This window comes from Mustela erminea, chromosome 18, assembly GCF_009829155.1.
Source record: "Mustela erminea isolate mMusErm1 chromosome 18, mMusErm1.Pri, whole genome shotgun sequence".
Lineage (NCBI taxonomy): Eukaryota > Metazoa > Chordata > Mammalia > Carnivora > Mustelidae > Mustela > Mustela erminea.
The window spans coordinates 17064643-17090737 of NC_045631.1; the positions used below are offsets into that span (position 1 = coordinate 17064643).

The 26095-nt window shown below is 40.6% G+C and overlaps 1 protein-coding gene across 2 annotated transcripts in view; it reads left to right on the top strand.

Moving 5' to 3' along the window:
• YWHAE (tyrosine 3-monooxygenase/tryptophan 5-monooxygenase activation protein epsilon) overlaps window positions 1-26095 on the top strand; it is a 60133-nt gene that overhangs the window by 31681 nt on the left and 2357 nt on the right. The window contains exons 2-6 of one of the 2 annotated variants that reach the window (XM_032322887.1): window positions 15083-15282; window positions 17867-17973; window positions 18809-19015; window positions 21609-21745; window positions 25579-25625. In XM_032322887.1, the coding sequence (XP_032178778.1) occupies window positions 15083-15282; window positions 17867-17973; window positions 18809-19015; window positions 21609-21745; window positions 25579-25586 (659 nt within the window). In that variant the 3' untranslated portion in view covers window positions 25587-25625. The remainder of the gene's footprint in view (window positions 1-15082; window positions 15283-17866; window positions 17974-18808; window positions 19016-21608; window positions 21746-25578; window positions 25626-26095) is intronic. The other variant, XM_032322885.1, reaches the window with a different exon arrangement.

Sequence of the window (26095 nt, forward strand, 5' to 3'; positions counted from 1 at the left end):
AGGCTTTACAGAAAAGATGTTTGAGTTTGATTCAGAGAGATGGTCATTGGCCAACTGATTGACCTTTACATAAAGCAAACCAAAGGTCCCTCCAGAACTTTGAGTGATAGAACCTTTTAAAATCAGTGTCTGGTGTTCTGACCCTTTTCTTTTTTTCTCTTGGGGCAATTACTCTCAGTGTCCTTGGACTTAAGGATTTGTTTCTGTGAGCACTTGGAAAGTTAGTTGAATGTGTAGTGGTTAAGAGTTCAGCCCCTTAAGTTAGATTGTCTGGGTTTGAACGGTTTTACCACTTACTAGCTATGTGGCTTGAGGCAAGTTTTTCAGCCTTAATTTTTTTCTTTTTGTCTTTAAAGTCAGGATTACAATTTGTAACAGCAATATTTTTTCTGTGTTGGATGTAATTACGGTTACAACCCTGTATGCTTCTTGAGTACAAGGTACATTAATTCTGTCAGCCAGTACTGTGCCTGCTCATTTTCCCAAGACTGATTCTGAACAGTTTGCTTCCATCCTGACTCTGGGTCTCATTAGGAACTGTAGAAGTAGGCTTTGTGGTAACTTAAAGTCAGTCTAATAGTTGGAAACACACCCTGTGTAGATTTGTACTTTGTCTTTATAATATTGTAAGAGTATTGAATCTCAGCAGAGATTTGCTTTACCAGCTGTCAGAGACCGTTTTGGGAGAAGGCTGTTTACTGGGATGTTGATGTGGAAATACTATTGGCATGGGAGTATCTGCTCTAGTAGGCATTGGCGTTAAGCTTTTTGGAGATAATTGTTGAGGGTTAACTTGGTGGAAAAGATGTGTTTTAAATGGGACTAAACCATGTGTTAATGTGCTAAGCTTGTGTCTCTTGTCATTGCAAGCATTTATTGCATCTGTTCTTAGAAAAGCAAAGGGTCCTGGGGCGCCTGGGTGGGTGTCCCAGTTGGCTGAGTGTCCGACTCTTGGTTGACTCTTGGTTTCGCCTCAGGTCCTATCTCAGGGTCCTGAGATGGAGCCCCATGCAGGCACCTCACTCAGTGGGCAGTCTGCATGAGGTCCTCTTCCTCTGCTCCTCCCCCTGCTTGCATCTCTGCCCCCTCTCACTCTCTAAAAATAAATAAATAAATCTTTAAAAAGTAAAAGCAAAGGATCCTGTCAGTTACACTTCTAATTAAAAAAAAAAAAAGATCCCCCATTTAGAGGAATTCAGATACTCTGATTTGAGGTAATGTGATTAAATCAGAGTACAGCTCTGGAGTCAGATTGTCTGGGTTTGTAATCTACTGAATTTGTGATTTTTGAACAAGTTTAATTTTCATATTCCTCAGTTTCCTCATAAAATGGGGATAATACTGCTACCTACTTCAAAGGTTCATTGAGAAGAGTAAATGCGTTAATACATGCCAAGTGTTTGGAACAGTGCCCTAACTCATTCAATGAGTTTATTGAATGAATGTATTTACGCAAATGCTTCAAAGAGCAAAACCAAGAACCAAAGCTAAATTAAGGTCAGGATGAAAAACAATGGGACTCTCCTTCTGGCAGGATAGTGCAGTAATGAATAGAGGCAAGCTGGTTTAATGTAATGGATGTCTAACTAGGGCTTTTACACAGTGAAGGGGAAATGACCTGGAACTAAACAGGCTTACTAGTATGTTTGATTAAGATGTCTTTTCAGTTGTGGATATTATAAATTTCACAATTCTTGTAACTGGTGATTTTCTTTTTTTTTTTTTTTTTTTTTTTAAAGATTTTATTTATTTATTTGACAGATTGAGATTACAAGTAGGCAGAGAAGCAGGCAGAGAGAGAGGAAGGGAAGCAGGCCTCCCGCTGAGCAGAGAGCCCGATGTGGGACTCGATCCCAGGACCCTGAGATCATGACCCGAGCCGAAGGCAGTGGCTTAACCCACTGAGCCACCCAGGCGTCCCGTAACTGGTGATTTTCAACCAGCCACCGATTGTCTCCAAACTGATTGGAAGTCCCCTGTGAAATTTTACTGCACAGACTTTTGTAACAAACGGCCTGTGCATCCACATGTAGCCGTTGACTCTTCGTTCTCTGGATCATCTAAGTTGTGATCATACCTGTTGGCAAACAGATTTGACGGCCATCCTCCATCCCAGAAATGCTTAGGTTACATTGATAAAATAGTTGTTGCAGAGATTTTATGAGGGGTGCCTGGATGGCTCAGTCAGTTAAGCGTCTGAGTTTGGCTCATGTCATGATCCCCTGGCGTCCTGGGATCGAGCCCTGCATCGGGCTTATTGGTGGGGAGCCTGTTTCTCCCTCTGCCTGCTGCTCCCCCTGATTGTCTCTCTTGTCAAATAAACAAAATCTTTTAAAAAGGATTTTATGAAATATTAGTTACCTTGAGAATTTTATGTGAATATAATTGTATTAATCCTCTGCTGATGGTGGTTTTGAGGGTGTGGTTTTGGGTAAATCTGAGCTTTCATATAAAGTTTTGGGGTAAGTTATAGTTAGAATCATGTTTCTGTTGCTGGTGTTAAAAGGGTAATAAGGATGACACCAGAGCTTTCATAAGAGTTTCATTATAGTTGTAATTTGTGCAAATTGGTATAGAATTCGTAGGGGATCGTAGGAAGTGCTTTCCTTTTCTGACTTACTCTACTCCTCTCCTTTAATCTACCACCCTTAGGAATGGAGAAATTCCTGAAGATGAGGGACTAAGAGGAGGATTAGTTAGGGTTTTAAAAGGTTTTAAAAGTAAGTAACTCCCGAAGCCCTTGGATGGCTCAGTTGGATAAGCACTGGACTCTTGATTTTGATCACAGGTCATGATCAGGGTCATGACCTCAGGCTCCATGCTGGGAGTAGAGTCTGCCTAAGATTCTCTCCCCTCCTCTTTCTACACCTTCCTTCATAAATAAATAAATAGATAAATAGATAAATGTAAATAATTTCTCCAACTCAGTAATAAAAAGGCTAATAAGCCAATTAAAAGGTTGGCAAAGCAGGGTGCCTGGTGACTCTTGGTTTTGGCTCAGGTCATGAACTCAGGGTCCTGGGATGATCCCACATCCGGGTCCTTGGATGGTCCCACATCCAGTTTCCTGAGGAGTCTGCTTGTAATTCTCTCTCCTCTGTCCCTCCCCCGTGTGTATGCACACACTCACTCACTCTCAAATAAATATTGTTTAAAAAGGTAGAATGTCTGAATATTTTCCAAAGAACACACACAAATGGCCAGTACACTGCATATGAAAAGATAATCGACATTATTAGCCATCAAAGAAATCAAAATCATGACATACAACTTTACATGCAATAAGGTGATTTTTTAAAAAAGATTTCATTCATTCATTGATTTAGTTAGTTAGTTATTTAGAACTAATTAGAGTTAGAGTTAATTAGAGCATAAGAGAACACAAGCAGGGGGAGCCAGGAGAGGGAGAGGGAGAGGGAAAAGCAGGCTCCCTGCTGAGCAGGAACCTGATGCGGGGCTCCATCCCAGGACCCTGAGGTACGACCTGAGCCCAAGGCAGACACTTAACCCACTGAGCCACCCAGGCCACCAGGTGCGCCGCCCCCACCTTTTTAAAGAAACTAACAAATGTTGGTGAGAGTATAGAGAAATTAGAATCTTCCTGTATTGCTGGTAGGAATGTAAAAATAGCGCATGCCTTGTGAAAAAGATTTTGGCAGTTCCTTCTTCAAAAAGTTACTGTGATGACCCCGCAGTTCCACTCCTACGTATATACCAAGAGACCTCAACGCGTACTTGCATAAATTTACATTCATAGCAGTATTATTCATAATAGCCAAAAAGTGAAAATTCAATTCAAATACCCAATAGCTGGAAAATGTATAAATAAAATGTGGTATATCCATGTACAATGTGAAGTATATTGTTAGGTGCTACACTCTGGGAGACATGCTAAGGGGAAAGAAGCCAGTTATAAAGGACAACATATTACAGGCATACTTGGAAATATTGAGGGTTTGGTTTCAGACTATTGCAATAAAGTGAACATAGCAATAAAGTGAGTCATGAATTTTTTGGTTTGCCAGTGCCTATAAAAGTTACCTTTACAATGCTGTAGTCTGTTAAGTATGCAATAGCATCATGTCTAAAAAAATATACATACCTTCATTAAAAATACTTTATTGCTTAAAAAATGCTAACCATATCTGAGTTTTCAGTGAGTTTTCATCAGAGTTTTGCTGATGGAAGGTCTTCCTTCCCTCTGTGTTCATGTGTGCTGACTGATCAGGGTGGTGGTTACTGCAGGTTAGGGCAGGTGTGCCAGCAATGAAGTTTTTTCTGCATCGATTGACTTCCTTTCGGGAGCTGTTTCTGTGTAGTACGGGATGCTGTTTGTTGGCATTTTACACAGGGTAGAAATCCTCTCAGAGTTGGGAGCCGGGCTTCTTAAATCCTGCTGCTGCTTCATTAACCAAGTCTAAGTAAATTCATCTCAAGAAAACATTTTCTTTGCTCTATTCATAAGAAGCAACCTAACTTCTTTTTTTAAAGATTTTTTTTTTTTTTTTTTAATTTATCAGAGAGAGAGAGGGGGAGAGAGCGAGCACAGGCAGACAGAATGGCAGGCAGAGGCAGAGGGAGAAGCAGGCTCCCCGCCGAGCAAGGAGCCCGACGTGGGACTCGATCCGAGGACGCCGGGATCATGACCTGAGCCGAAGGCAGCTGCCCAACCAACCAAGCCAAATAACAAAATTAAGTGGGCCTGAAGGTTGACCTCATGACACATGCACCCCTGTTTATTGCATTATTACAACAGCCAAGACAGAGAAGCAACGAAATGTCCATCTACAGATGGATAAAGAAGATATATGTGTACAAATGTACACACATACACCATTATGTCTCAACATTGGGCTGACCTCATGAGGTCAACCTTCAGGCCCACTTAATTTTGTTATTTGGCTTGGTTGCTTGGGCAGCTGCCTTCGGCTCAGGTCATGATTTCAGGGTCCTGGGATCAAGTCCCACATTGGGCTCCTTGCTCAGTGGAGAGCCGGCTTCTCTCTCTGTCTACTATTCTTCCTGCCTAATAGATAAATATTACCAAAAAAAAAAAAAAAAAGATTTTATTTGAGAGCAAGAGAGCATGCATGTGAGCTCGAGAGTGTTCACACAGTTGGGGAGGGGCAGAGGGGGAGAGAGAAGCAGACCATCTGAGCAGGGAGCCTGATGTGGGGTTTGATCCCACCTGAGCCAAAGCAGATGCTTAACCAGCTGAGCCATCCAGGTGCCCCACCATACAACACTATCACAGCACCACTGACTATATATTCCCTGTGCTGTAGCGTTCATCCATGTGACTTAACCCATTCCAAAATTGGAAGCGCATACCTCCCACTCCCCTTCACTCTTTTTGCCCAACCATCAACGTCCCTTTCCTCTGACAACCACCAGTTTGTTCTCCGTATTTATGGGTCTATTTCTGCTTTTTTGTTCATTTATTTTTTGGATTGCATGTATCGGTGAAACCATACTTTGTCTTACTTCACTTAGGACAATACCCTCTGTGTTCATTCATGTTGTTGCAGATGACAAGATCTCATTCTTTTTTATGGCTGTAATTTTCCATTGTAATGGTTTAGGGGTGTATGTGTGTACATTTGTACACATATATCTTCTTTATCCATCTGTAGATGGACATTTCGTTGCTTCTCTGTCTTGGCTGTTGTAATAATGCAATAAACAGGGGTGCATGTGTCTTTTCAAATTAGTGTTTTCATTTTCTTTAAGTAAATGCTCAGTAGTGGAATAACTGAATCATGGTATCTCAGTTTTTAATGTTTTGAGGAATCTCCCTACTGTTTTCCACAGTGGCTGCACCAGTTTATCTTCCCACCAGAGGTGCATTAGGGTTCCTCTCTCACCACATGCGTACCAGCACTTACTTCTTGTTCTTTTTTTGTTTTTGTTTTTGTTTTTTTTTGATACTGGCCATTCTGACAGGTGATATATCTTATTTTGGTTTTGATTAGGTCCACTTTTTAAAGTATATTTATTTATGGGGTGCCTGGGTGGCTCAGTGGGTTAAAGCCTCTGCCTTCAGCTCAGGTCATGATCCCAGGGTCTGGGGATCGAGCCCCACATCAGGCTCTCTGCTCAGCGGGGAGCCTGCTTCCTACTCTCTCTCTGCCTGCCTCTCTGCCTACTTGTGATCTCTGTCTGTCAAATAAATACAATCTTAAAAAAAAAGTATATTTATTTAAGTAATGTCTATATCCCACATGGGTCTTGAACTTATGACCCCGAGATCAAGAGCCTCATGCTGTACTGACTGAGCTAGTCAGGTGCCGCAGGTTAGGTCCACTTTTAATTCTAGTTCTTTTTTGCTGTTTCTATCACATCTGCAGTGAACTTCCTCCACTGAAGTCTTGAAGCCCTCAAAGTCATCCAGGAGGTTTGGAATCATCATCTTCCAAACTCCTGTTAATGCTGATATATTGACCTCCTTCCATCAGTCATGTTCTTAATGGCATCTCTAATTATGATTCCTTTCCAGAAGTTTTTCAGTTTATTTTACCTGGATCTGTCAGAGGAATGACTGACTATGGCAGCTGTAGCCTTACAAAATTAATTCCTCCCTTACTCTCTTCCTTCCTCAGTAATTTCTACACCCAGCGTGGGGCTTGAACTCATGACCCCAAGATCAAGAGTGGCATGTTCTGCTGACTGAGCCAGCCATGCACCTCTCAAGTGTATTTTTTAAATAACAACATTTTAAAGTCAGAATTACTCCTTGATCTTCGGGATGCAGAATGGATGTTGTGTTAGCAGGCATGTGAAAACATTACTCTTGTCCATTTCCATCAGAGCTCTTGGGTGACCAGGTGCATTGTCATTGAGAAGCAATATTTTGAAAGGAATTTTTTTTCCCCCTGAGCATTACGTCTCAACAGTGGGCTTAAAAAAAATACTCGGTAAACTGGTGTGCCTGGGTTGGCTTCGTTGGTTAAGTCGACTGACTCTTGGTTTTGTCTCTGGTTGTGATCTCATGGTTATGGGATTGAGCCCCATGTTGGGCTCCTCACTTGGGAGGGAGTCTGCTTGGGATTCCCTCTCTTCCTTTCCCCCTTACCCCCCAAAATAAATAGATTTTAAGAAATACTTAGTAAACCATGTTGTAAACAGATGCATTGTCATCCAGGCTTTGTTCCCTTAAACAGCATAGGTAGAGTAGATTTTGTCTTATTCCTTTTTTTCTTTTTTAAAGATTGTGTTTATAAATAATTGCTACATCCAGTGTGGGGCTTGAACTCAGAACCCTGAGATCAAGGGTTGCAAACTCTACAGACTGAGCCAGCCAGACACCTGGATTTAGCATAATTCTTAAGGGCCTAGGGTTTTCAGAATGGTCAGTAAGCATTGGCTTCAACTTAAATTCACCAACTGCATTAGCTCCTACCTAACAAGAGAGTCAGCCTGTCCTTTGAAAAAAAATTTTTTAAAGATTTTATTTATTTATTTGACAGAGATCACATGTAGGCAGAGAGGCAGGCAGAGAGAAGGCAGTGGGGGAAGGCAGGGGGAAGCAGGCTCCCTGCCGAGCAGAGAACCTGATGTGGGGCCTAACCCCAGAACCCTGGGATCACGACCTGAGCTGAAGTCAGAGGCTTTAACCCACTGAGCCATCAGGCGCCCTGTCCTTTGAAATTTTGAAGCCAGTCGTTGGCTTTTCTTCTGTTCTGAAAGTCTTAGTTAGATAAGGCTGTTTCTATTACAGTGAGAATCTGTTAATGTAACCACCTTCATTAATGATGTTAACTAGATTTTCTTTTTAAAATCTTTTTTTTTTTAAAGATTATTTATTTGACAGGCAGAGATTACAAGTAGGCAGAGAGGCAGGCAGAGAGAGAGACGAAGAAGCAGGCTCTTTGCCGAGCAGAGAGCCCGATGCGGGGCTCGATCCCAGGACCCCGGGATCATGACCTGAGCCGAAGGCAGAGGCTTTAAACCCACTGAGCCACCCAGGCGCCCCTAGATTTTCTGAATAACTTGTTGCAGCTTCTACATCAGCACTTGCTGCTTCCACTTGTTAGGGAGATGACTTCTTCCCTTGAACCTCAGGAATCAACCTCTGCTGTCCTGACCTTTTCTCCTGCAGCTTTCTCACTTCTCTTAGCCTTCATATAATAAAGTTAGGGCCTTGCTCTGGATTAGGTTTTGTCTTAAAGGAGTGTTGTGGCTGGTGTGATCTTCTATCCAGACCACTAAAACTTTCTCCCTATTAATGATAGGGCTGTTTGCTTCTATTCCTGTGTTAACTGGTGAAGTACTTTTAATTTCCTTTAAGAACTTTTACTTTGTATTCATAACTTGGAGGATTGTTGGCATAAGAGGCCTAGCTTTTGGCTTGTCTCAGCTTTCAGCACACTTTCCTTACCTTAAGCTTAATCATTGCTAGCTTTTGATTTATAGTGAGAGATCTGTGAAAATTCCTTTCACTTGACTTAGGGGCCATTTCAGTGTTATTAATTGAGCTAATTTCACTATTGTAGTGTCTCAGAATAGGGAGGCCCGAGGGAAGAGAGGGAGAGGACAGTGGAGGGTGGGGAGACATGACATGGCACTGAATGGCAGGCAGGTCAGTGGAACAGTCAGAACACAATATTTATATTACTGAAATTTGACACAGAAACATGAAATGAACAAATGGTATTGGAAATAAGATGCCAATAGACTTCCTTCACATAGGGTTGCCACAGATGTTCAGTTTGTAAAAAACACAATTCTCTGAAGCGTAATAAAACAAGGAATGCCTGCATATGGTTCTATTTATATGGAATGTCCAGAATGGACATAAATCCATAGAATGAAAGTAGGTGGGTACCTAGGGTTGATGAAGTTGGGAATAGATGGGGAGTGACTGCTAATGGATATGGAGTATTTCTTTTTCAAGTGATAAAAATATTCTAAAATTGGTTGTGGTAATAGTTGCACAACTTTGTGAATATACTGAAACTATCACTACATTTTAAATGGATGAATTATATATGTGAATTGCAGATCAGTAAAGCTGTTATTTACTAAAACTGGACAACTGCTGCTTCTGTAGTTGTACCATAGTCTTTCTTGCCTTGGTTTTGGCTCCCCCCCCCTTTTTTAAGATTTATTTATTTATTTGACAGAGATCAAAAGTAGGCAGAGAGAAAGAGAGAGGGAAGCAGGCTCCCCGCTGAGCAGAGAGCCCAATGTGTGGGGCTCGCTCCCAGGACCCTGAGATCATGACCTGAGCTGAAGGCAGAGACTTGAACACACTGAGTCACCCAGGCGCCTCTGTTTTTGGCTTTCTAAATGAGGAGAATACTGAATTTAATCTGGGATAGAGTAGTATTGAGTGCTTTAAATATATTTCTCCTCTTCCCCCATATTGTAAAAATACTGTTGGAATGTTGAAAATTTTGGGGGTGCCTCTGTAGTTCTGTTGGTAAGTGTCTGCCTTTGGCTCAGGTCATGATCCCAGTGTCCTGGGATCAAGCCCCACCTTGGGCTCCCTCCTCTGCGTGGGGTGGGGTGGGGGTGGCCTGCTTCTTCCTCTCCCTCTGCCCGCCATTTCCCCTGCTTGTGCTTGCTGTCAAACAAACAAACAAAAATCTCTTTTTAAAAAAAAATGTTGAAAAAAAATTTTTTTTAAAGATTTTATTTATTTATTTATTTATTTGTCAGAGAGAGAGAGAGATAGAGCTAGCGAGCACAGGTAGGCAGAGTGGCAGGCAGAGGCAGAGGGAGAAGCAGGCTCCCTGCAGAACAAGGAGCCCGATGTGGGACTCCATCCCAGGTCGCTGGGATCATGACCTGAGCCGAAGGCAGCCGCCCAACCAACTGAGCCACCCAGGCATCCCCAGAAATGTTGAAAAAATTTTAAAGCACAGAGAAGTGAAGGAAATATAAATTATCTGGAATAGTACCCAGAGTCATACTGTTAAATTTTTGGTGGTATTAGATACTTGTGTATAGTTTTTTGCAGAGTCTTACAATTTAAAAGGATTAATGGTGTAGCTAGGTTACTCTCTAAATTGCTTTGTTAGGGCCAGTTTAGAAAAGTTTACTGGTTCACTTTTGAGGAATGTTTAATTTGTTAGTTTTTGAAAATACAAACTAGTATGGAAGTGAGCTTGAAATTACCTTCCGACTTCACTGCCCCTGAATTTAGACTTTCTTTTCATGACTATTTAAAAAAAAAAAAAAAAGGGAACGCTTTCAGGCTTCCACAAATGAATTAATGGTCTTACTACTGTACTTCCCAATATTTCTTTCATTTATTTATTTTTTTAAGATTTTATTTATTTATTTGACAGACAGTGAGAGAGGAAACACAAGCCAGGGGGAGGGAGAGAAGCAGGCTTCCGGGTGGGGAGGGAGCATAGTGCCATTCCAGGACCTTGGGATCATGGCCTGAACTGTAGGCAGATGCTTAATGACTGAGCCATCCAGGTGCCCCCAATATGTCTTTTCTTAATGTTCCAGAACTACATTAAAAAATCTGTCTGATGGGCGCCTGGGTGGCTCAGTGGGTTAAGCCGCTGCCTTCGGCTCAGGTCATGATCTCAGAGTCCTGGGATCGAGTCCCGCATCGGGCTCTCTGCTCAGCGGAGAGCCTGCTTCCCTCTCTCTCTCTCTCTGCCTGCCTCTCCATCTACTTGTGATTTCTCTCTGTCAAATAAATAAATAAAATCTTTAAAAAAAAAAAATCTGTCTGCTTTATTGGGGCGCCTGGTGGCTCAGTCAAATAAGCGTCTACCTTTGGCTCGGGTCATGGTCCCAGGGTCTTGGGATCCAGTCCTATGTCAGGGTCCCTGCTCAACAGAGAGCCTGCTTCTCCCTCTCACTCTGCTGCTCTGCCTGCCTGTGCGCTCGCGCTCTCTCTCTCTCTCTGTCAAATAAATAAATAAAATCTTAAAAGAAAAATCCACCTTATTAAAGCATTTGTATATGATCTCTTTTTTTTTTTTAAAGATTTTATTTATTTATCTGACAGAGATCACAAGTAGGCAGAGAGGCAGGCAGAGAGGCAGGCAGAGAGAGAAGGAGGAAGCAGGCTCCCCGCTGAGCAGAGAGCCCTATGCGGGGCTCGATCCCAGGATGCTGGGATCATGACCTGAGCCGAAGGCAGAGGCTCAACCCACTGAGCCACCCAGGCGCCCCTGTATATGATCTCTTTTACATGTATAGTTGACTCTTGATGAACAACATGGGTTTGAACTGTGTGGGTCCACTTAAATACAGATTTTTTTTTTTTTTCAGTGAATACCATGAACATTTTTTCTCTTAGGATTTTCTAACAACTTCTTTCTCCTAGTTTGCTTTATTGTGGAATACAGTATATAATACAAATACAAATGACATAAAAAAAATAGGTGTTAATTATCAGCAAGGCTTCTGGTCAACAGTAGATCATTAGTAAAGTTTTGACAGGGGTGAGTCAAAAGGTATGCTTGGATTTCTGACTGCTTGGTGGGTCTGCTCCCTCTGTTTTCTTGTGTTATTCAAGGTTTAGGTTATTCAAGGTTTTTTGGTTTTTAAACCAAAATTCAGTGTTTGATAAATCTGTTCAGTTGTAGAACCACTGCAGTAGAGCAGTTCTGTTATTTGCACATTTTCTTTGCACACAAGCTCCCCTCACTTCACCTCCATACCTTGGTAATCACTTATTTGCTGTGTTTATAGTTTTCCATTTTCTATAACTTAAAGTGAATCAGTCTTTTTTGGCCTGACTTTTTTCAGTTAGCATGATTTTACAACTCATCCATGTTACTTGAATCCTTGGTTTATTTTTTGTTCTTGAGTAGTATTCCATTGTATACATGGACTTTCGGGTTGTCATCTTAGCTGTCTTGAATAAAGTTTCTGTGAACATTTGTGTAAAAAGTCTTTGTGAAGATGTATTTTCTTTTCTTTGGGTAATGCCTAGTAGTGGAATTGCTGAATCTTAGGGTGTTCTAACAGTATAGGAACTACCAAACTATTTGCCAAAGACCTTACCATTTTAACGTTTCTCTTAGTTTCCTGATATTCCCAAAAGGATCATGTTTTTTAAACATATTTCCTTGGGATTACACATAATTTAACTAGTAAGCAGTGTGTCATAAAGTTACCATCTGCATCATACCTTAAGGTATTGCTTATGTTTAGAGTGTTAATGTATGCTAAGGGTGCTTATTAAAATGCAGATCATTGGGTCTTAGTACTAAAGATTCTGAATCAGTAAAGTTGGAGAACCATATGGTAATATAGCACTTAGTTTTTTCTGAAAGCATAGTTTTCATTAATATATTAGGTTAGTGTTCATTGAGCTGTTTTTGGTTCTTCCTCTGCATTCACATGCATTGTTTTTATTTTATTTTTTTTAAGTTTTTTTTTTAAGATTTTATTTATTTATTTGACAGACAGAGATCACAAGTAGGCAGAGAGGCAGGCAGAGAGAGAGGAGGAAGCAGGCTCCCTGCTGAGCAGAGAGCCCGATGCGGGGCTTGATCCCAGGACCCTGGGATCATGACCTGAGCTGAAGGCAGAGGCTTTAACCCACTGAGCCACCCACGTGCCCCTTTTTTTAAGTTTTTAAAGAAGATTTATTTATTTATTAGAGAAAGAGATCGTGCACATGCATAGTGGACGGTGCAGAGGGAGAGACCTCATTTCACGATTCTGAGATCATGACTTGAGCTGAAATCAGGAGTCAGATGCTTAACTGACTGAGCCGCCTGTTTTAAGTGGGCCCCATGCCCAGTGTGGGACTTGAACTCATGGCCCTGAAATCAATACCTGAGCTGAGATCAAGAGTCAGATGCCTTTTTGTTTTGGTTTGTTTTGGTTTGGTTTAAGATTCTATTTATTTATTTGACAGCTAGAGAGGGAACACAAGCAGGGGGAGTGGGAGAGAGGGAGAAGCAGGCTTCCCGCAAGCTGAGAGCGAGATGCGGGGCTTGATCCCAGGACCCTGGGATCATGACCTGAGCCTAAGGCAGACGTCTAATGACTGAGCCACTCACTTTAATTGTATTACCTGTTTTTTCCTTTACTTGGGGATCGGCTAAGATTTATCTGCTCCCCTTCCTTTGGTTGCCACCTAGTGGTAACAGATAGGAACCATCAGAAGTTTTGCTGATGAATTGAATTCGTAGGAGGTGGACAGTGCCCTTCTAAAGAAGGAAGGATGGAAACCAAAGATAAGTTTGGTTTGTGTTTGTGACTAACCAGACGCCCAAATGTGTATGCTTCCTGTATGAATGCTCTTTACTCCCATGACTTCGAACTACAGTTTATTTGTATTTACTTGGGAAATTATTTGTAAGAAAATATTTTTTTAAAAAATTATTGTAACTTTATAACAGGGCCTGTAACTTTTTTTTTTTTTTAAGATTTATTTATTTTAGAGAGAGTGATTTTGGCGGGGGTGAGGGGCAGAAGGAGAGGAATGAGAAACACAAGCAGACTCCCTTCTGAGCACGGGGCTTTAGTCTTACCACCCTGAGGTCACAACCTGAACTGAAAGCAAGAGTCAGACACTCAGATGACTGTGCCACCCAGGTGCCCCTAGAGCCTGTAACTTTTTAATTTTTGTCTAAACTGCCAACTCAATTATTTGTACTAGGAAATGGGCAGGTGTCTTCCTAGTTCTCTTATTTTTTAAAAGATTTTTTTTAAAGATTTTATTTGTTTATTGTCAGAGGGAGAAAGAGCAAGCACAAGCAGGCAGAGTGGCAGGCAGAGGCAGAGAGAGAAGCAGGCTCCCTGCCGAGCAAGGAACCTGATGTGGGACTCGATCCCAGGATCCTGGGACCATGACATGAGCCAAAGACAGCGGCTTAACTATCTGAGCCACCCAAATGTCCCTAAAGATTTTTGTTTATGTATTCGACAGAGCAAGAGAGCACAAGCAGGGGGAGCAATAGAAGGAGAGGGAGAAGGAGGCTCCCCGCCAAGCAGGGAGTAGTCCTATGCAAGGCTTAATCCCAGGACCTTGGAATCATGACCTCAACCGAAGGTAGATGCTTAACCATGTGAACCCACCAGGCGCCCCCCCCCAATTCCCTTATTTATTTATTTATTTAAAAAAGATTTTTATTTATTTATTTGACAGAGATCACAAGTAGGCAGAGAGGCAGGCAGAGAGAGGAAGGGAAGCAGGCTCCCCGCGGAGCAGAAAGCCCCATGCGGGGCTCAATCCCAGGACCATGGGATCATGACCCGAGCTGAAGGCAGAGGCTTATTAACCCACTGAGCCACCCAGGCGGCCCCCTAATTCCCTTATTTAATGAGATAAATCTTTCCAAGCCATACTGTGAATTACAGTTTTGAAGTATATGAAGTTTTGATTCCATACATCTTTTATTATCGATTCTCTTGTTCTAGGCTTTTAGTTTGTTTTCTTTGACATGTTTTTTAGTTTTTTTTTAACTTGTGTTTTTTTTTTTTTTTTTTTTTTTTAAGATTTTATTTATTTACTTGACAGGCAGAGATCACAAGTGGGCAGAGAGGCAGGCAGAGAGAGAGGAGGAAGCAGGCTCCCTGCTGAGCAGAGAGTCTGATGTGGGGCTCGATCCCAGGACCCTGGGATCATGACCTGAGCTGAAGGCAGAGGCTTTAACCCACTGAGCCACCCAGGCGCCCCTGTTGTTTTTGTTTTTTAAAGATTTTATTTATTTACTTGAGAGAGAGACAGTGAGAGAGAACATGAGCGAGGAGAAGGTCAGAGGGAGAAGCAGACTTCCCATGGAGCTGGGAGTCCGATGCGGGACTCGATCCTGGGACTCCAGGATCATGACCTGAGCTGAAGGCAGTCGTCCAACCAACTGAGCCACCCAGGCGTCCCTTTAACTTGTGTTTTAAAGATTTCATTTATTTGTTTGAGAGAAGGCGGGGGGGGAGAGGAGAGCCCCCAGACTCTCTCACGGGATCATAACCTGAGTGAAAGGCAGATGCCCAGCTGAGTCACCTAGGCACCCCTACTCATATTAGTTTCATTGATTGTATTTTTGTTAAGATTCTTGACATTTTAAGCTAGCTTGACAGGAAAAAAAAGATGTATTGTGAAGGGATATTGTATAACAAAACTTGTGTAAGATCTGATTTTACTTTTCTCTTACAGAAATGGTGGAATCAATGAAGAAAGTAGCAGGGATGGATGTGGAGTTGACAGTTGAAGAAAGAAACCTCCTATCTGTTGCATATAAAAATGTGATTGGAGCTAGAAGAGCTTCCTGGAGAATAATCAGCAGCATTGAACAGAAAGAAGAAAACAAGGGAGGAGAAGACAAACTAAAAATGATTCGGGAATATCGGCAAATGGTAAGATCATCATATCCTGGGCATCTTTAAAGAAAGATGCTTTCTTGGCATCTGGTTTTGGATATTTTATTTTAAAGTTTTATTTATTTAATCTCTGCACCCAGTGTGGGGCTTGAACTCATGACTCCTAGATAGGAGTCACATGTTCTTTTTTACTAAGCCAGCCAAGTGCTCCAGGTTTTGGACATCTTTTTAAAGATTTATTTATTTATTTGAGAGTCAGAGTGCATGAGTCGGGTGAGGGGCAGAGAGGAAGGGAGAGGCTGGCTCGCCACTGAGCAGAGACTGTGACATGGGACTCCATCCCAGGATCCTGGGATCATGACCTGAGCTGAAGGCAGACGCTTAACTGATTGAACCACCCAGCCACCCCGGTTTTGGACATTTTGGATCACAGCCCAGGGCACATGTGTTGCATACATGTGTAATAACATTTTTCTATTTTAATGAATTTTCATTTTAACTTATCTGGATTATGGTAGGCCATACAATATTTCAGGAAAGAGGTGTGAAGAATTTTTCTCTGGAAGCTGTAGAGGGTGTTTAGTTTTCAACACCACAGAAGTAGAGAACTATTTTTTTTAAAGATTTTATTTATTTACTTGACAAAGATCATAAGTAGGCAGAGACAGGCAGGCGCGGGGGGAGCAGGTTCCCTGCTGAGCAGAAACTCTATTTATTAATTATCTCTACCTCTGTTGGACACTGTTTTGAGTGGAGAGATATTTATTAGTACATGTAATTGTGCAAGGTAGGGTATTTATTTAAACGACTCTGTAAAGACTAGGTTATTGTTCTACTTTATAGATGGGAAAACTACAGTTCTGAGTGATTGATTAACATAACTGGGGTCGTATAGAAGGATATCAGTGTGTCCGTTAAAGCTCAGATATGTTGGAACAAGAATATGGATTGTAAATAGAAAAGTTTGGTGTCTCAGCAGGAATGGGATTTGGACTAAGTAGGAAAGGAAGCAGGAAATAAAGAGAGGGACTGATAAATTGGGGGGAAGATGAAAGATTCAAGTGGCTGGGTGTCTTGATGTGTCCCTAAGTAGGAATAACAGGAATAAAAGAAATAAAAAAGAAGTTATAGTCCAGTGGTGAAATAATTTAAGACTTCCTGAATAAAGCAACACAGTTAGGGATATTGACAAAAAAGGTCATGTAGTTGAGGTCAAGGAACTCTTTTGAAAGGAACATGGGTGTGATACCTTGGTGTGATACTAGGAATTGGTGAGGTAGGCTGTGAATATGGATGAAAGGCATATAGAGATCCACTGATGACAGAGGCTTAGAAATTGGAATGTAGAGGATGAGCTTCCAAGGGGGAGCCATTTGGAGTAATAGCAGCCAGTCATAGTGGGGAGCTAGGAGAATTCAGAAGGTGTCTTAGTCTTACAGTAATTGCCACTTGAAAAGACACAGGGAGGTAGTTTATTCAGGAAAGAGCTAGTTTAACCCAGCACCAGAATGAGATTAGGAGAAGAGAGAGTGGGGGAATTCTTTACAATGGAAAGAAAGTTCCAGAGGGCGTAAGAAGAACTTGAAAAGGTTCAGCAGTGTTACTGTGTATTAATGGAAAATAGAGAACAAGATGTGTATGTGTGTTGGGTGATGGTATGCGTTTTAAGTGTGATAAATTTTAGGTAAGTAGCAATATTTACTTTAGTATACAGATTTTTGGTGCCATAACTGTTGTGGATCTCAGCCACTAAAGTGATTGCCTATTGAGCATAGTAGTGGTTAGGAATGTGAACATTAGCGGCAGACTGCTTGGGTTTGAATTTTTATTCCATCCCTTAAAAAATGTGACCTTAGGCTCTATAGTATGTCTGGGTTCAAATCCTAGCTCTCCCTCTTGAAGGTCTTTAAATTGGTGATTTTTGGCCAAATATCATAATCTTAGTTTCCCCATGTACATGATAGTTTCTACCTTATATGCTAATTAGTAGAAGTGTGCAGCTCTCAGTAAGTAGTAATTAGTGTTACTTTCAGATCTGTAACTGAATCATGAGGTTGTTGGTGTGGGTTTTGTTTTTAGGGTTTTAATTTTTTTTTTTTTTTTTTTAAAGATTTTATTTATTTACTTGACAGAGAGAGATCGCAAGTAGGCAGAGAGGCAGGCAGAGAGAGAGAGGAGGAAGCAGGCTCCCCGCTGAGCAGAGAGCCTGATGCGGGGCTCGATCCCAGGACCCTGAGATCATGACCCGAGCCGAAGGCAGCGGCTTAGCCCACTGAGCCACCCAGGCGCCCCTAGGGTTTTAATTTTAAGTAATCTCTACACTCAACGTGAGGTCAAGAGTCAACATGCTCCACCAGCTGAGCCAGCCACACGCCCTGTATGGTGGTGGTGTGGGTTGGTTGGTTGTTTTAAAGCACTAAACTAAAAGCATGCAGGAGGAGGATAATTTCTGTACCCTGGAGACAACTTTACTCTGCTTTTTAAAATCAAGAGTGGGGAAGAAGGTTTCATAAAGAAATGTATTATGTTTACTATGACTCTCTCCCTAAAAACTAGAGGGAGAATATGTCATAGTTTATGCAGTTTCTTAGACTTAAACAATTTTTGACTTTTTTTTCAGGTTGAGACTGAGCTAAAGTTAATCTGTTGTGACATTCTGGATGTACTGGACAAACACCTCATTCCAGCAGCTAACACTGGCGAGTCCAAGGTTTTCTATTATAAAATGTAGGTTCTATACTAGAAGGGAAAATGTCAGATTAAATGTTGGCCCCCTTAGAATTACTACTACTTCTGTGTTAGGTGTTCAACTTTTATTTAAGAATAGTTGTTTAATGTTAGGATAGTTACATGGGAGGGATGATTTTAAACTTAATTTTTGAGTGCTAATTTGCATATTCACTGCTAATGAACAATTATTGTTGCATTTAAGATGGTCAGACTGTTTAGTGTAAGAGTACTAGATTTTATCTATTTGCATTTTTTAAAATTTATTTGTCAGAGAGAGAGGGAGTAGCAGAGAGAGCAGCAGGCAGAGCAGGCTCCTTGTTGAGCAAGTTCCGAAGAGAGACTCGATCCCAGAACCCTGGGATCATGTCCCAAGCTGAAGGCAGCCACTTAACCAACTGAGCCACCTAGGTGTCCCTGTTTGCATTTGTTTTTTGTGTGGAGTTACCCGCCAGCTGTAGCAATGTATTACAGAGTTTAGTTTTACCATTTATGTCGAAGTTTTATTTCAGAATTAAGAAACTGCCAACTGCCATGCCATTTTTTTTGGGAACCACTTTTTTGTGTTTAATTTTAGCCAGTGAAAAATATACTGATTTTTGAGGCTTTGCAGTTAATTTCGCTAGGTTTTTGCTTTTATTTGGTATTCTGAACTCTGAGGTGGAAAACTGAATAGACTAGTCAGTCTTGGCTGAAAGAGACTTTGTGAAATTATTGAAGTATCTGTGTTAATTATGAAATATATTTCTGTCACGTTTCACTTTACAGACTACAAAATTTTAAGTTTACTTTCATTTAAAAAGTATTTTTCCTAATTGTGTTTGTTTTATTTTAGGAAAGGGGACTACCACAGGTATCTGGCTGAATTTGCCACGGGAAATGACAGGAAGGAGGCTGCAGAGAACAGCCTAGTGGCTTATAAAGCTGCTAGTGATATTGCAATGACAGAACTTCCACCAACGCATCCAATTCGCTTAGGTCTTGCTCTCAACTTTTCCGTATTCTACTATGAAATTCTTAATTCCCCCGACCGTGCCTGCAGGTAAGTCATGGAAGAAAACAAAAGCTCTCACTGTGAAAGTGAAAAAAGTTACAAAAAAGAATTGTCTTGTTTCCTGGGATTGCCTTTGCAGCGTTGGCCATGTAACAGAGAATTCTTTTAGCTCTTAATGAAACTGCTTTGGATGATTTTAAGACCAACCCTGTCTCAGTTCACTAGGATAGCAGTTTTGGATTATGTTGACGGGGAAAAGTTTTGTTGGTAGGTTGAATTTTAAACTTGTTAGTGGGAGAGTGGAATTACAATAGACTTTTTTTTAATATTCGCTTTTAGTCTTTGTAGGCATGTTCATATAGTTAGGCTCTTAGTGTACGTATTTTATGTTTTCTATTTTAATATGAGCAGTTCTTCATCTTTGTATGTTGATTCCCCCATTTATATTTTAGGTTATTCCCAATTTTTTTGATACAGTTAGAAATTTTATGAGACTGACGCGCTACCTACTGCGCTAACGCGGCACCTCAGATATTTTAAACGATAGCTTTATGTACATAGCTTTTTACTTGAAAAAAAATTACTGTAAACTATCACATGAGGTTTATCATTCTAACCATTTCTAAAAAGGATTTATTATAGAATGAGTAAATGGAGGGGACAGAGGGAGAGAATCTAGCAGACTCCCTGCTGAGCGTAGAGCTAGACGTGGGACTTGATCCCAAGATCCTGATCATGACCTGAGCTGAAATAAAAAATCGGCTCAGTTGACAGAACTTGGGCTTAACTGAGCCACCCAGGCACCCCTCATTCTAACCATTTTTAAGTTGTACAGTTGAATGGCATTGAATATACCCACAATATTGTGTAATTGCCACCATGAAGGTATTTCTGAAACTTTTTCATCACCTGAAACAAACTAACCACTACCCAGTAATTCTCTAGATCTCCTCACCCCTGCCCCCACTAATCTCGACTTTCTGTCTTTGTGAATTTGCCTATTTTAGTTTCCTCATATAATTGGAATAATGTATATAGTCTTCTTGAGTATATAGGAGCCAGATACTCCATGAAAGAGATTCTCCTGATACGAGGTGGATTCATTTGAATGCAAACCGTTATTTATTCATCTAAAAACATTGTAAATTCCTAGTTGAGTTTGTCCAAAGAGGTACAGGTCTTTTTTTTTTTTTTTTTTTTTTTAAAGATTTTATTTATTTATTTGACAGAGAGAAATCACAAGTAGTTGGAGAGGCAGGCAGAGAGAGAGAGAGGGAAGCAGGCTCCCTGCTGCGCAGAGAGCCCGATGCGGGACTCGATCCCAGGTCCCTGAGATCATGACCTGAGCCGAAGGCAGCGGCTTAACCCACTGAGCCACCCAGGTGCCCCCCAAAGAGGTACAGGTCTTAACCGAAGAAGTTATAGCTATCTGTTTGGCTAATAGTATTGATTGGATCTTTCATTGTCATTCTCCAGTGTAGCTCTCCATCACTTTGATTTAAGTCTTCTCCATGCCTTTGCTCTTAAGCATTTGCTTAACTTACTTATTTTTTTTTTAAAGATTTTTGTTTATTTATTTGACAGAACATAAAGCAGGGTGAGCAATAGAGGGAGAGGGAGAAGCAGGGTCCTCACTGAGCAGGGAGCCTAATGGGGGGATCGATCCCAAGACCCTGCCAAAGGCAGACGCTTTAACCAACTGAGCCATCCAGGCGCCCCTGTGCATTTACTTCAATTTTTAGCATTCCATTCATGCTCTTCTCCTTCCCTTTTGGATGAGTTCGTATTTGACTTCCTGATTTGCTCATTCTCTAGGGTTTCTTAAGTACTTTCTCCAGAGTAGCACTTCATACTTGTTTTATAATAGTTTTGTTGTATCAGTCAGTCCTCTATTCCTAGATGTTCATTGTGGACTGAGAGTGTTTCTTTCTTTCTTCTGTTTCTCCCCTAGTGTCCTGCACACTTGGTGTACATCATGCACCATACCCAGTAAATGTTGATTTTGTTTCTTTTAAATTTAGTAAAATGGCTTATATACCACATTTCTGTGGGTTCTATACCCTCCCCCCTTTTTTTGCATCTTTAGCATTAAAGTCTTTGAATTAAACTGAGCTGTTCAACATTTCGTCTTTTTACCTTAAAATTTTATTAAGTGAGCTGTTGACTAGAACTTGGTAATACTTTTATTATGTATATATTTTAGTGGTGCTTCAGGATAGAATTTGGTCTGTGTATTCTGTTTACTGATAGGCTTGTCAAAAGCCTGGTAAGAAATGGTGCTCTAGGGTGCTTGGTTGGGTCAGTTGGTAGAGTACGCAACTCTTGATCTTGAGGTCGTGAGGTTGAGCTCCACACTGGGACTGGGGTTTTTTGTTTGTTTGTTTGTTTGTTTTTTCTTTAAAAAGTAGTAGTGGTAGTGGTGCTCCAAAAATTTTATTGCCTCCAAATTTGCTAGATTACAAAATTAAATAGTTTTCATAAGTTGTATCTGTTTTTCCTTTATTTCAGTATTTAAACCCAAGATATTCAGTGTCACTATTAACATACTACAGGATAACTTAAGAAAAAGATTGATTTCTGACATGTCATTTCTGTTTTTAAAGGGATTATTTTTGTAATATATTTATGTAAATACTTTTAGGTTGGCAAAAGCAGCTTTTGATGATGCAATTGCAGAACTGGATACGCTGAGTGAAGAAAGCTATAAGGACTCTACACTTATCATGCAGTTGTTACGTGATAATCTGACACTATGGACTTCAGACATGCAGGGTGATGGTAAGGAAACTCGGACATTAAATGCATCTCTTTCAGTTGTTGGGTCTTTTTACTTTTAGGATCTCCTTGGTATTTCTTCACATTAAGCTATAGTTTAGACTCAGCCTACCCTCCAGACTATCAGATTTTAATACTGCCTTTACAGCAGATGATCTCAAAGTACAGTTCTTCTGTTTGGGGCTGTACGATGATAATGTAAAAGACTTGTTTGGTAAGGGGACTCTCTTTTTTTTTAAGATTTTAATTTATTTGTTAGAGAGAGAGAGAGAGATTGATACAGAGCGCACGCACAGGCAGACAGAGTGGCAGGCTAGAGGCAGAGGGAGAAGCAGCCTCCCCGCCGAGCAAGGAGCCCGATGTGGGACTCGATCCCAGGACGCTGGGATCATGACCTGAGCCGAAGGCAGCCGCTCAACCAACTGAGCCACCCAGGTGTCCCGGGGACTCTCTTTTTAATATTTGAAGATTTAAAAACTTTTTGTCTCTAATGTTTGCTAAACTTAGTTTGCTTCTCTCACTGTTTTGGAATTTGGAGGCAGGAACCATCTCATTTTATCCTTCTCAGATTAAATTTTAGAGATCTGTGTAATTGCATGTCATGACTGCTTGGGTGACTTATCCTCAGGTTAAAACTAGATGGTGTCAGTAAATATTTATGAATCAGCTTCTCTGTGGGAATTTTTTTTTTTTTTTAAAGATTTTATTTATTTATTTGACAGAGATCACAAGTAGGCAGAGAGGCAGGCAGAGAGAGAGGAGGAATCAGGCTCCCTGCTGAGCAGAGAGCCCGATGCAGGGCTCGATCCCAGGACCCTGAGATCATGACCTGAGCCGAAGGCAGCGGCTTAACCCAATGAGCCACCCAGGCGCCGCTGTGGGAGTCTTTAAAGGAAATTTTTTTTGTCTGGATTTTATAGAGCAAATGGAATGTCCTGCTCTTAGTCCTTATTTAAGAGGTCTGGTATAGGCCCTGTTGTTGTTGTTTATTTTTAAATATAAGTAGTATTTTACAAAACTTAGTCTTGTGATGGGGGTTAATACTTATTTTAAATGCCCAAATTTGTCATAATTGTTGATTTTTTTTTTTTTTTTTTGAAGATTTTATTTATTTGACAAAGATCACGAGTGGGCAGAGAGGCAGGCAGAGAGAGAGGGGGAAGCAGGGTCCCTGCTGAAAAGAGAACCAGATTCAGGGTTGGATCCCAGGATCCTGAGATCATGACCTGAGCCGAAGGCAGAGGCTTAACCCACTGAGCCACCCAGGAGCTCCCATAATTGTTGATTTTTTTTTTAAAGATTTTATTTATTTATTTGACAGAGAGAGATCACAAGCAGGCAGAGAGGCAGGCAGAGAGAGAGGAGGAAGCAGGCTCCCTGCTGAGCAGAGAGCCCGATGTGGGCCTCGATCCCAGGACCCTGAGATCATGACCTGAGCTGAAGGCAGCCGCTTAACCCACTGAGCCACCCAGGCGACCAATAATTGTTGATTTTTTAAAGGAGATTTTATTCTGCTTATTCCAGAGAATCCTTTTTATCCATGATAGATCACTGAAGAGTGAGTAACATGACCATTTTATGAGCTGGCTTTACAGTTGGTGGTGGTGGTATGGGAAGTGGAAACAAAAAGTTTGTCAATTTTAGTTGCAGATCCTTTGAGTGTTTTTTTTTTGTTTTTTTTTTTTTAAGATTTTATTTATTTATTTGACAGAGATCACAAGTAGTCAGAGAGAGAGTGGGAAGCAGGCTCCCTGCCAAGCAGAGAGCCCAATGCGGGGCTTGATCCCAGGACTCTGGGATCATGACCTGAGCTGAAGGTGGCGGAGGCTTTAACCCACTGAGCCACCCCCCCCCCCCGCTTTTAAGAATGTATTACCCAGACTGAAGCATATGTTGCATTGCTTGAGGCTAGCTATGTGTATTGGTTAAGCCAGCATGGAAGCATTATATTTCTTTCTTTGTTTTTCTTTTTTTTTCTTTTTTTAAAGATTTTATTTATTTGACAGACAGAGATCACAAGTAGGCAGAGAGGCAGGCAGAGAGAGAGGAAGGGAAGCAGGCTCCCTGCTGAGCAGAGAGCCCGATGTGGGGCTCGATCCTAGGACCCTGGGATCATGACCTGAGCTGAAGGCAGAGGCTTAAACCCACTGAGCCACCCAGGCGCCCCGCTTTATGAAATATTTAGATACTTGACTAGGGTTGGATTAAGATATGTGGCATATGATATCTACTTGCACGCTTACTGAACAAAGCCAGATGGAGCCCCAGATTACTTTCCAACACAGCACTTCAGGCAACCACTGCCAGTCTGGGACTGAAAACCAATTTACTATCTCTGAACTAATGACTTGAGGTTCCTTCCAGCTTTAACATTCTGTTGTATTCTAAACAATAACTACTCAGAAGAATGGCCAGCTATGGACTCCTCATAGTCACCCTCAGCTCAGAGAAGAGTAATATCTCTGTGCCTGTTTGAGGGAATAAAAGGAAAACGTGGAGAGTTTGGTAAGCGGTATTGACCTAAAGTAAGGTGTATCCCCTCTGACCTCTGGGGACATTTTTCTGAGGGTGAAATAACAAAGATGATGACCTGGGTTGCAGCCTTGCTTTTGGGAGGGGGGGCAGTTCATTCCAACTTTTATAACTAAGCTTGCTAGATAGTAAAATTAAATGGAATTTTTTTTTTAATATTTTCTAATGCTATTCTTATCACTGGTAACCAGTAAAGTAAACTATATGTAATTTTGTTTTTACATAGAGCCAAAGATATTTTTTTTGTTGTCATCAAAAATTTTATGAAATAGATTGCCTTCTGCAGTAGGATATTTTCTTGAAACTATTTTACATAGTTGCAAAGGTTCTTTGTACCAGAGATGTTTTATTACATAGATTTTTCTTTAATCCTAAGACAGTTTTATTTAAATCTAGTAAAATCCACTTGCTTCAGTTCTTACCACTGTAATGGACCGTTTATTAAATTTGGTTGAAACAGACTAATTTTCATTTAAGAGCTTTGGCGATAAAATATTTGAAGTAATGAAATAAGTTTAACAGTGAAAAATTAAAGTAGTCTTTGAACATTTTAGTAAAATTAACAAATCTGAATTTACAAATTGTTGTGGGTACTAGTCATTTACTCGCCATTTTCCCTAAGAAGTGTAGTATTACATGTTTTATTAACTTTGGTTTTGTGACTTAGAATCTATGCAACATTGTAGTCATGGAATTGGCAGTTTCCCAGGATATTGGATATAGTTGAGCATTATTTAGATAGTTTTCTTGTTTTTAAATTTTATTATGGAAAATGGTGTTTAAAAAAACACTTGAATTAAGGGTTTCTAAAGGAAGAAATGTGTATGCGATTCCCGAGCTTTTACTGAGATGTTTTCATTTTTTTTTTTTTTTAACTGCAGAATATGTTCACTTCAGTCTGTGTTGGAACATCTTTATAAACATTACCACTTTTTCTCATCAAGTGATTTCAGTCCTTTTCTCTTAACCTGTTTCCAGAGGACTATTTCATAAACAAGTCCATAGGAAGTGTGTGTTCTCTTCCTGTCCCCTTCTTCCCCACAAATCAGGAAACAGTGGGCAAAGAAATACCTGTCCAAAGAAACGCCCCCCCTTCTGTTTACCTTTTAAGAGGATATTATTTTATCCTTTTAAAATTGAAAGAAACAGATACTTTGTAGAGTGAAGTATATACAAAGTAAAAAGACCCAAATCTGACTCTCCTAAATCATTGATGTTTTCTTTTGTCCTGCTCTCTCGGTTTGTTTTTCTTGTAATGTTGCTTTCATATGATTGTTCTCCCTCCCTTTTTCCTTGCAATATAGATTCCTAAAGGATAATCCAACTCTTCCTTTCCTAAAAACTCTACTTTGTAAGTCATTATCATGGCACAGTGAATTCTGCTTTTTCGTTTTGGTTCTTCACTAATCATGCCTGCATATATACCATCATCCCTTTTGCTTAAAAAACTGCCTGTTCTACATTCTAGGATGTGAAACCTTTCAAGAGATTTATGATCTGCTACCTCTGTCTACCTCTGGTTGGGTGTGACTCATCTGACAGTATTCTGTGCCAAAGTTACTTGGAACTTTTGGCAAATCTAATGGTTGCTTATAAGTGAATTAGAGTGTGCTCTGTTGTTGTTTGTTAACCATATTTTGGCAGTGTATTGCTGTTAAAAATGAGCGTGAATGTTCCTATCATTTCCTGAGTTTGAATACATTATTTTGGGAATCATTGGGTGGTGAATCATTTGTTTCCTCTGTAAATGGTTTCTTTGGTCTGTCTTTGCATGTCTTTTTCTATATATATGAGTCAAAACTCTTTATGTGCCTTAAGAAC